The sequence below is a fragment of the Miscanthus floridulus genome, chromosome 6 (genome assembly GCF_019320115.1).
Source record: "Miscanthus floridulus cultivar M001 chromosome 6, ASM1932011v1, whole genome shotgun sequence".
Lineage (NCBI taxonomy): Eukaryota > Viridiplantae > Streptophyta > Magnoliopsida > Poales > Poaceae > Miscanthus > Miscanthus floridulus.
Genome location: NC_089585.1, coordinates 89,729,945 through 89,741,525, shown reverse-complemented (window position 1 = coordinate 89,741,525; position 11,581 = coordinate 89,729,945). Strand labels below are relative to the sequence as shown.

The 11,581-nt window shown below is 44.9% G+C and overlaps 2 protein-coding genes across 2 annotated transcripts; both read right to left on the bottom strand.

Moving 5' to 3' along the window:
• Positions 1–3,027: 3,027 nt before the first annotated feature.
• Positions 3,028–5,214, bottom strand: LOC136456294 (uncharacterized). The gene is made up of 5 exons (XM_066456107.1): positions 4,545–5,214; positions 4,347–4,395; positions 4,144–4,257; positions 3,844–3,934; positions 3,028–3,162 (listed from the first exon to the last, which is right to left on the bottom strand). The coding sequence occupies exons 1-5, from the start codon at positions 4,785–4,787 to the stop codon at positions 3,147–3,149; spliced, it is 513 nt and encodes a 170-aa protein (XP_066312204.1). The 5' UTR covers positions 4,788–5,214; the 3' UTR covers positions 3,028–3,146.
• A 696-nt stretch (positions 5,215–5,910) lies between these two features.
• On the bottom strand, positions 5,911–10,619 carry LOC136456292 (AAA-ATPase At3g50940-like). Its single transcript, XM_066456106.1, has 2 exons — positions 9,280–10,619; positions 5,911–8,261 (listed from the first exon to the last, which is right to left on the bottom strand). The coding sequence occupies exons 1-2, from the start codon at positions 10,276–10,278 to the stop codon at positions 7,737–7,739; spliced, it is 1,524 nt and encodes a 507-aa protein (XP_066312203.1). The 5' UTR covers positions 10,279–10,619; the 3' UTR covers positions 5,911–7,736.
• Between the last annotated feature and the right edge of the window lie 962 nt (positions 10,620–11,581).

Here is an 11,581-nt window from a genome sequence, read left to right as displayed (position 1 = left end):
AAATAAACTGGATTGATGCACCAAACTCGAATGGAAGGGATGTTTGCCTACTTGCCATGAAATTCTGCTGCTCTGTATGGGCGAGAATGGTTGGTGGAAGGGGGCATGCTGCCAAAATCCGCCGGTGTAGCTGCGGCGTCGACAGGATGAGAATCTTGCAGGTTCTAGAGCTGGCTGCCCATGTTCGTGGCCTGCGACTGCGAGAAATTGGTCTACTGCCGGATTATTTCCGCTTATTTCAATTTATTTTCTCTTATAGAATACTATTAAATCATCAACCATCCAAAATTCACTGTTGAGGCCACCAGCCCACGCCTTGATTAGCTGGCCATATATGATGCGGCGGTGGACGATTGCCGTCCGCATCCAGCTCTGTAAGTGGGGCCATAGTCCCATGACCCATCCCAGACCGGAGCGGATACGTGCGGCCGCGCCACACGTCGGGTCCAGAGTGATTTCAAATCATGTGGCTGGGTCGTGGCGTGATTCCAAAACAGAAATGCTATATAACATACGTATGTTTTAGCAAATAAAAACACATGGATTTTTTATCCTGTTGGCTGTAGTGCAGCGGCGTGCCTTCGCCGTCGTATGCAGCGTCGTTTTGGCTTCCCGGTCGTCCTGAGCAGCGATCACGGGTCGCTGGACGGACGCATGTGTTGGTATACGTTTCGACGGCCGGCCACATGTGCTGGACGGACGCATGTGTTGGAACACACATGTGTTGGTATACGTTTCGACCGGCCGGTGCCTGCTATCCACCGAGAGAAGAACGTGTTTCCGATTTGTTTTTTTTTTTGTCCTTACAATTAAAAAAAATATTTCTTGTGATCTGTGGATCTGTGATCTTGTGATTTGTGATTATCTGGAGGCCGTTGAATTTTAATTCTATGGTGTAAAAAAATTTATGTGTTAAAACTACATAAAACACATGGTTGTTGGATAGACGCACTCTTTCAAAAACGTTCCAGAGCCGAACAACGTGCTGAACAGGCACTACAGCCCGTGCCAGGTTGGGTTGGGTGGGCTGGCCGGGTGTATTACCGGCCGAGCTAGGCTGGAATGGCAGCTTGTCAGACAAGCCCCTTTTTTTTCTTTAAAAATACTATGCATCTGTTTTCAAGCTTGCTTTCGATCAAAAGCTTTCGCTCTCGTTCATTTGGCTTATAAGTCATACTATTTTAACCAACGAACAATGGCTTATTAGCCAAATAAAAATAGTATTTATCCACAAGCGCATGGTCCTTTGCAATTTGTGCAGCATATTATTCCAAGATGCCTATTCTAATCTAACAATGGACTCCCATTGCATATCATCAGTCTGTTCGTTTCGGTTTATAATCCACGGCTTAAACAGTGTTTTTCTCTCACACCAAATCAGTCAGCAGTACTTTCAGCCATGGCTTATAAGCCAATTCAGCCGAAACGAACAGGCTGCATATTGTCGGTGCTACTTATTAACGAGATGCATCTTGATTAATTTATCAAATACAGGTCCCTTTCGGCTTGCTGAAACTTGGCTGAATTGGCTGAAAAATACTATTCTGACTGAATTGTTGTGAGAGAAAAATATTGTTATGGTTGAAAAAACAAGCTGAATAGTGTAGATTATAAGGTAAGCCGAACGGGGCCACATTGTTTAGTACATGGGGGACAGAGGGACTTCATTCATCTTGCGCACTCACTTCATTTCAAATTATAATTCACTCTAACTTTGTCTTAAGTTAAATCTCTCTAAATTTGATTAACTTTATAAAAATACACAAACATTTATAACATTAAATTAGTTTTTATCTTTATGGGAAATGTCATGATAGCGCATTTGCATGCTTTTAATCTATATATTTGGTAATTTTAGTAGTATCTTATCAAAACTAGAAAAGTTTAACTTAGACAACAAAAAAAAAAGAACTATAATCTGAATTCGATGGACCATGATGCCGTGAGTATCATTGTTGAGCTACAGTAAAATCTACGCAGCCGTGAGTTCAAGGAGACGCTCTCCTCTCCGCCCCTTAAGGACACTCCTAACTTAGAAATGAGGATAGTTTTTATATTATTAACCAGTTAGCATGCCCGTGCATTGCTACGGAACAACTAAATTTTTATACTAAAAACATATGGATCGCACGAGTGATATATTTAGATAACTAATATATGTATATATACTCAAAATAATTTTAAAAATTACAGAAATCGGTCACGACACACCATTGCTAGACAAGCAATCATTTAGCATGTTTAAATAATGAGGGTACATTGTTTCTATTTTATCGTCAACGTCTAAAATAATCTTTCATTATTTAACATTGGACAAATATGAGCTCGGCGCTTTTCGATACATCAATTTATAGATGCATTAATCTAAAACAAATTAAATTATGGTAGCAGACTAGTATTTATTCACAAATCGATTGCAGAATTAAAACAAAGGGAACTTGTAATAACCAGCGCGTGCAATTTCTTTTAGATACATTTTGAACATATTGTTTTATTGTGGGATGGTTAACATCATCCACAAACTGAAACTATCTTGCTGCTGCTACTGATATATATTCAAAGATATACATATAGTGTATATTCAGAGATATATTTTGAAGTCTTGCTGGGGCTGGTCTCTTTGTAGTTTGTATTGACCTTCAAATTCTCTTGAGGGTCCAATAACAACCTTTGTATTCTTGCTTGTAGCCTACCAAAGGAAATGACCAAAAAGCATGATTTAGAAAACAATCTTGACACATAGTATATGGAGTGTCATCTTATAGGTTTTTACTTCTCTACAACTATGAATGATACAGGGAATTAAAAAAATCAAATTCACATGTATGATCTTTCGATAGACAGTTTAATAGAACCAGTAGCTAGATAACCAAGCGAAACAGATCATCACCACACAAGCAAGAACATCACAAATGACAAATCGATTAGTGATTTTACCTTGGAGAGGGGTGGCGGCTCTTCATACAGGAGGCTACGGAGGGTCGGCTCAATTTGCTAGACGGCGCATGGAGAAGGGCAGAGTTGCTTCTTGGAAGATGGAGAAAGATGTCGCTACCTCTTCCCGTCAAACGTCCAGAATGCATGCCTCTTACTTTTCTTACTTGCTACAGTGCATGAAAAAATTCTCCTCCTCTTGGCATGTCCATTCAACCCAATCTCCAACTGAAATTGAACTTTGGTAGAGTTACCTTCACAACCACTGTATAGTAGAAAAATAGCAAATTCCCTCTGTATTTTAGCCATGGTGTTTGCAGCAAGCTAGGTTCAAATCACTAACCAGAGACCTCCTATATGAAGAGATACTTTCAATATGAAAGCCTCCTAGTTCCCAAATTACTGCTCTGCACATTGTTTCATTCAAGCTAGAATTTTCCAAAGCTAGATGTTAAACCTACAGGTCCAATAGATTTCCAGGGGCTTTCTATTATAGATTTCCAGGAGCTGGATCAATTTATGGCCATCTTATGCTTCAGGAACAGGATCTATTTATAACATGTTCAAGTGGACCAAATAGGCTGCACATATGCACAGTCGTGTGCTACAATGTGTATCTTCTATGGCTTTATATTTGAAAATAAAATTAGACATATAACTTATATGATCATATCTTATGATGTCTAGGATGATAATATATGCTCACTAATCTATATCTGATAAATGAGAAGCCCCGGGATAAAATGTGCATTTGCTAAAAATGATAATATATGCCGACTAATGAGGGAGGAGGTTGTCATTTACCGAAATTAATAAAATAACAAATGTACACGCTAAACTCATGCTGGATATGCATGTCTAATATTGACATTGACTCACTTAAGTAGCATTGAACGGTTCAAAATTTACCTAAGTGCATGGCCGTGCCCAAGAATAGTTGCCTCACCAAAGACATAGACCAACAGAACAATGAAAGTTACTGCTATTTCAAACTCTACACCTACAATACCATAACAAAATTCACAGGTAAACTTTTGTACTAAAATGATGAGAAACACACCTAACAATGAAACTAAACTAAATGGCCTAAGACTAAAATGATGAGAAACACACCTAACAATGGAACTTAATCTTACAAATATAGATCTTGACAAATAAGCATTGCTTATGAGGAAGTGTCCAGGGAAGAATGGTTTGCACACAACATACCCCCAAAATAAGAACTGATATGTCCAGACAACACCATGTATTTGTCACAATAAAATTGGCAGGCCATAGGAAGAAACCAAAAGCCACGAGCATGAGCATTGAACGGCCAATATCCTACCATGACGTTATGTAAAGTATTACTGGAATTAGGTACATGAAGAAGAAATATAAACGACTAACATGTGGGGGCCACCAAAGCTCACCTGGGCACTCAGCAATTTCTTTATTGGAACCATACCTAGAAAAACATAACTGATAATCATTTATCTAGTATAGACTAATAAAGGGTTGCTTACCATTGTACAATTAGTTACCATCAATCCATCACAATATTTCATTTCCTAATTTTCACATTGTCAATGCAGTAGCTCACAGAATATAGAATAGGAGGGTGTATTAACTTGATTATTCTCATATGAGGGATCGCGCGCAGGCCAGTCCTCAATCACGCAGGCCGCGGAGTGGGTAGGGAGGAGAGGAAGGAGGAACCTGAGGCCAAACTTGCAGAGAAGGGAGAGAGATGAGCACGGCAGTGGATCAGGACATATAGCATCAGTCAACCCAAGATGTTCAATATACTTGAAACTTACAGGCAGCGTGTCAATGCAGCTAAAAACTGAAACAAGCGATTTGTTGCCTAACATTTTGTACCATAATCAGAGTGCGTATTTTCTTTACTACATTCTGTGTCACATGGCCTATTTGTAAAGCACAAGCTTCCCATGTCTGAAATTTCTAGGTAATTTCTATCATAAGATACCTCATGAGCACTTGGACCATTAAAGACAGGTATTCAACTAAATTACCATGGTGTCATGAACAAAAGAAAAACAATAATATTTGTCATGAGCACTTAGACAAATATAGGAATGTTCCCTTTTTTACATTTCTTTACAGAAAAAACAAATAATTAGAGGTCCACTGGAACACTTGGCATTTCAATTACTCAGTTATGCCCAAAAAGAAAAGCAGAAAACAAATGGTAGACAGAAGAAAGGATGGAAGTTGTAACGGCATGAAGATTTGGTCATACCAGAGCTAGAAGGGCCGCATTGTCTGATTTTTCTTCTATCTGCTAAAGATTTCTCTTCAAACTGCACACGGCCTTCATGTAATATGTCAAGGTAGATGTATATGTGATTTGTATGATAAGTTTCAGATCTTCACACTCATCCACAGAAAATGGCGTGCCGCTCTTATATAAGAACTTGGCCTGATATATTCAATAGATTCAAAATCAAATGGCATACCAACGCTCTAAATTTGTGGGGGTGCAGGATATTCTATCACCATACATGCGCAAACTGCAAATTATATCTTGGGTGGTAATCTTACTACAGCTGATCGATTTTATTTATCTGTGAATTTGCTAGATGTCCATGAGCATACGTACCTACTTGAGTATGGTGCTTGCCCCTGACGCAACAAAAAAGGTTCTAGTTTGTTCTTTGTCCCAGGTAGTCAGGGATGGCTTGATTTACCATGTTAACAGCATCACCGCCAGATTGATGAGCTGTTTTGGTTGGGTGTTGACAATGTCAGAACAGGACTAAGAAGCTTCACTATAGGCTGGTGAGACATGCAGACAAATTCAAAGCTGGTTAGTTACCATCCTAAAAATTACAACACCATCTACATAAGAAGAACCCCAGGGTTATCTTATCCCAGATATTTCCTTTAACAGTTTTTTTGGCCTTCCTCTTGGCCGGTAAGTCCCATCAGCGTTCACCCAAAAGTGAGGTTTCTCAGCACGTTGGACTCCTGCCAATTGAAACCAAACATTTCTATTTAACTTAAAAAAACAGATAGCAACATATGTCAAGATCCAGTAGTACACGGATGAAATCAGATAACTACATTTAATATTAGGTGAATGTTTAGTTTTGCCCTATCAGTGTAGTACCTGCTAGCATCTTCTATCATAAGGTGAATAGTCAAGTGCAGAACTAATAAAAGAACTGAAATAAATCTATTAGTATATTTTTCTTTCAAGCAAATCAACCAAGCTCCTCATGCCAAGTCGATCTGACGATATACTACCGTAGTGAAGAATCAAAGATAGCACACCCGTGCTAGTGAGCAGTGACTCACCTGCTCACAAACATTCTTTTTTGGACAGAGCACGAAGATTAGAGATTGTATCATGTCATGCGCCATCTCTTTTTCCTCCAAAAATACTCCACGCAGAGCCGACACAACCAACACAGAAGACAGGCAGGGTAGCAATGCCCACCTCATCTCCTACTCACCACCCAAGCCACTTCTCCAAATCTGAGCACAAACCTTGCAGGCAATTCTACGAGCAGCTGACGGACATCAACCGGGATGTGAGGGAGCTGCACAGCGCCGGCGATACTGGTCACGTCCTCCCTCGTGGCCGGCATGAACGCCGCGATTCCTCCACCACTGGCCAGCAGCAGCGACGTTCCGCCTCGCGTCCATCACGAATGTTGTTGCTCCTCCGTGATCGGCCAGCAGCGGCCTATGACTCGGTGTGCGCGGCCTGGTCGTCGGGCCGCTTGCCCACCCCCGCCGCGCTTCTGGCGCGACTGCTCCTCTTTCGAGGCCACCTTCTCGACTGGGTCTCTTGAACCCACGCTTGAGCTTGGTCCACCTCCTGCCCGTCGGTAGCAAAGGGAGGAAGCGCGGCGTGAGGGCGAGGGCGCGGCGGCGGCGTGGCCGAGCGCGGCTGCGCGATGGGGAAGAGCGTGATTGGAGGCGGGAAGCAGCGAACTGCCGTTGTTGTAGATCTGATGAAACGCTCGCGGATCGACATATCGCAAGCCCGCGAGGACGAAGGCCTCATGGATCGATGGCGGGTCCGCCCCATTCTCCTTGCCAGGCATGGCGACACCCTCAGCAACGACGATGGCTCTTGAGTTCCGCGTGAGGGAGATGGCCGGCGACGTGGGCCGGCCTACGATGGCGTGGGCGGCGTGCGAGGGTGGAGCGAGAGGGCTGCTCGTGAATCGTGATGGGGTTGCGAGGGGAGCGAGGATGCGGGAACGCAGCACGCAGGACGATGGACCCACGTTGGAACGTCGCACCAAAAAATGTCCACGCTTTGTTCTTTTTAGTTGCAGGAGATTATTAAGGTGCCAATTCAGCAAAATGGTAATGTGGTATTACAATTAAAGAAGAGAGATTATAAAAATAGGTTTTAGACAAAAACTATGTCTCCATGGAAAGCAAGATATAAAGCGATGTGACAAGTAGATAATGGAGAGATAAGACATATGATTAGACAAAAAAATATTTTAAAAAACTATCCATTAGAAATATATATTTTTATGTGTAATGTCTATAGATATAAAAGTTATCTCATAGTTTTTGAATCGGGACCGCCGTAACACCCTAACTCAAAGTCAAAGCTCTAACGCTAAATTAAAATTCATATGTTCATTCGTGTGAGTTGATCCTTCCCCCCCAAAAGAAAACAAGATGAAATGGGTCCTATTCAAACGTGTCGGTGTTATTTATCCATACAAAAAAAACTGCTGACATGCTAGTATGTCACTCACGAGACTTTAAGCACAACCATTTTAACGTTTTTCTTCCACTTAGCACTGGCACCTAGGCTGAGGCGCTGTCCCCTATCGCCGTCCCCTTCCCCGTCCGCGCATTCCACTTCGGCCAGACACCCCCACCCGTCTCGCAGCACTCACGCCCCGCCCAGGCGCCGGCGCCGGCACTAGCCGGCGGCGGGGGCGGGTCGCCTCCACATGCAGCTTCTGTTTGACGTACCCGCCGCCGGCCTCCTCCTCGACCCCCGCCTTCCTATCTCTGAGCAGCTTCGCGGCCGTCTCGAGCGCGGCGTCGGCGTCGTCCGTCGCCAGCAGCTTCTCCGCAAGCTCCGCGGGCGCCACGGCCACCTCCCGCAGCAGCGCTTCGATCTCCGGGAACAGGAGGTGGCCGTCGACGCCGTGGTAGATGGCCGTGAGCTCCTTGAACGCGCCGAAGCCGCAGTAGCCCATGTGGATGTGCTTGTCCATCCGCCCCGGCCGGATCAGCGCCGGGTCCAGCCGGTCCACGTGGTTGGTGGTGAAGATGAGGATGCGCTCGTGCCCGCTGCTCGACCAGAGCCCGTCCACCATGTTGAGTAGTCCGGACAGGGTGACCTGTATCACGCGGCACACGTCATTGTTGGCAAGGCAACGCGCGGTAGGTAAGCGATTCCACAATTGCTTCCTGGAGGCGTGTTTGGTTGATTGATGACCGGTAGTAACCAAGCCAATTTTTATCCGTTGATAGTGGATGGAGCAATGTTTGATTTGATGCCGATATTTGGCCGGCCCAAATTCTGCTGCCGAGTTTTGGCCAAGATGCTGGGATTTGGCACGGCATTTTTCGGTCCCAATCCAAACGTGTCCATAGCGCAGTCCCCGTTGTTCTACACTTCTACTCCTATAATCATCTTACTCTACCTATCCTAAAATACAATTCTAAACTTGAATCAAGTCAAGTTTAATTAATTAAGTTTATAGAAAGTAATATTAATAATTATATTGCTAAATAGTTTTATTATAAAAGTATATATCATTGCTAATCTAATTATATTTATTTGATATTAAGTGTTAGTATTTCTCTCCATGTTTTTAGTTAAATTTACAATTATTTCACTTCTTAGAAATGAGATTTGTATTTTTTTTTCAGAGCGTGGAGTAGTAGTGGACATTCAACTATTCAAGTGGCTTGTATAGTACTTTTCAGCAGTAATTTTCAGTAAAATAATAGTGTTTTATCCCCAACAATTAAGTATAAGCCAAATTTCAGCGAAGCGAACACCGAACTGGGCCGAGCATGCCTAGTGCAAATTGTCATACTAATTTCTTTCATAAAGTCAAGCAACACATGCGAGCGCCACGGCCAGGTTTTAGTGTTTTGCAAAAAGTTTGTCTTTATCTTATTAAATTATATCTTTCAAACAAAGTTCAGTCTTAAAATAAGCTCTTGCCTCCTATCTGCATCCTTTTCTACTTAGATTTTTTTTTTCTAAAAAAACAATGTGCTATCGGGGGAAAAAATGTGTTATCGTGCTAGTTGTGATTTGTGAAAGACTGGAGCAAACATTTGTTTCGTTGATTGCAAATTGCGAAAACTATCATTTCTGGGTGCTTGGAATTCAGATTGACTCACCTTGTGATGCTTGGGAGCCTGCTGGCTGCTCGCATCGGAGCCTCCGTCGTCTTCTCTCCTCAGCACTGCTACCGACGCGCAGTCGACATCTTCGATCAGCAGTATGGACCTGTTCTTCATCCGGATCAGCAGTTTCCTGAGCTCGGTGTTGGACCGGACGGCGCCGAGGTCGAGGTCATACACGTCGAAGTGGAGGTGGCTGGAGATCGCGGCCACGAGGCTGGACTTGCCGGTCCCGGGCGGCCCGTGGATGAGGTAGCCTCGCTTCCACGCCCTCCCCGTGCGCTCGTAGTACTCCCTCTGGCCCAGGAACCTGTCCAGGTCGTCCAGCACGTCCTGCCGCAGCGCCGCGTCCATGGCCAGCGTCGCGAACGTGGACGCGTTGCGGAGCCTGACGGTCCGCCACATCCCCCACTCGTTGCTGTACACCTTGGCCTGCCTCCGGTCCCGCGCCATGGCCTCGACACGGGCCATGACGAACGGCAGGTACGCGCCGAGCACCAGGTCCTTGTGCTCCCCGTCGAAGCTGAGCCTGAACGCCTCGCCCGCGCCGCCGCCGCCGTCCGCCCGCCGCCGCCCGCTGCTGCCGTGACTGCTCAGGCGCCACGTGACCTCAGCGCCGCGGAACACGTCGACGACGGCCGTGCCGGGGCGCATGGCGAGCGTGATCTGCTCCGCGCCGGCGGCGCCGCGCGGCAGGCTCGCCTTCACCACGGGCGGCGCGCCGGTCGGCGCCGCGGCGAGGAGCGTGGAGACGTACGCCCTCGCCGCGAGGAAGACGCGGTTGTAGAAGGCGCCGTCGAACTCCTCGATGACCACGGCGTGGCGCCGGGCGGAAGGCGGCGGCAGGAGGAGCAGCGCGCCCACCAGCGGCGGCGTGCCGGCCGGGAGGACGTCGGCGACGAGCCGGCGCAGCAGCATGGCCGCGCCCACGACGGACGTGGCGGTCGCGATGGCGCTCTTGTACCGTTCAAGCGCTCCGTTCGTTGGCGACGCCATTTGCGCGTAGCAGCACCTCTGCGGAGCTGATGATCTCCGTGGCTCTCCGATTAAGCTTTTTGCGTGGAGTCTGAGGATTGTTAATGCACTTGCACTAGTGACGAAAGGGAGACCCTGATTCGTCAACGTGTGCGGAGTCGGTTTAACGAGAGTTGGTGCTCGATCACTCGCTATCGCAATTATTAGTGGAGTTGATTGTGTCTCGTGTGCCTCTTTTTCCACGAACAGCCGTGTAAAGCACTTCAATCAGTCACCGAACCAGCTGAAGATCACTATAGCAATAGCAAGTGCATTTATAGTCTGATAAAAAAAAAGAGTTAGAGTATCTTTAACAGACTTTGTGTACGTCTCTATTATGCCGATTGTTGTAAAAAAAACGTCAAAGAGCATCTCCAAGATTTTTTTTTAATTTCTAAACAAAAAATTATTATCAAGTTATTTGAGTAAAAATCGTTTTTTAATCTTTGCACTCTTCAACAATACTTCTATATCTTATATACACTCTAGAGAGTTATTCCCGCTATCTATTTTTAACTAATGAGAAATCCGTCATGGTTGATGTCTATATTTAGTGATCTAATTAAAGAGCTCGTTGAAGGTTGTTTTACCCAAATCTCTATTCCTATAAATTAGAAATAATATAAAGAGACCTTTGTAGTTGTTCTAAAAACATGGCTATCACATTTTTCCCCCTCTCCTCTCTTCCATCAATTTTGAAAGTAATCTTTCTTCAGCGGCATATGCTCACTATCCACGCCACGCATGTAAATCCTACTGTGCGCGCCTCCCTTCTCCCATGCACATCTCATATTGCGCGTCTCCATCTTCTGCTTCTGCTCTCACGTGAGCCCCTCCGTCCTCTCCCACACGCCTCCTCTTTTCACCTAGTTTCCATTCGATTGAACTTGCAAATCAGCTTAGCGGCAATAATATCTCCCTGCCTTAGCCCGATAAGGAAATCACTCCTTTGGATACAAGCCTTGGAGACAAAGCGGCCTAGTATGGGCATCCAAGATATAATGTAGGCCACTATTCCCACCTCAAATTTCCATCGGAGTCGATCGTCGAAACAAATCTACGTCTAGAATTCATCAATGTGTTGCCACACAGTCTTTTGGTCTGTTGGATCGTGTATCATGTTTGAGCCCATTAGGGGTGATGAGGACATCACTCATTTAGATACAAGTCATGGAGACGAACACGACCAACATAGGCAGTGTTCGGCTGAGCTACAAGCCGGCTTGTTCGGTTTCTTTTTTCAGTCGGAGCAGTCTTTTTCTCGAACAACATTCCAGCATAAACA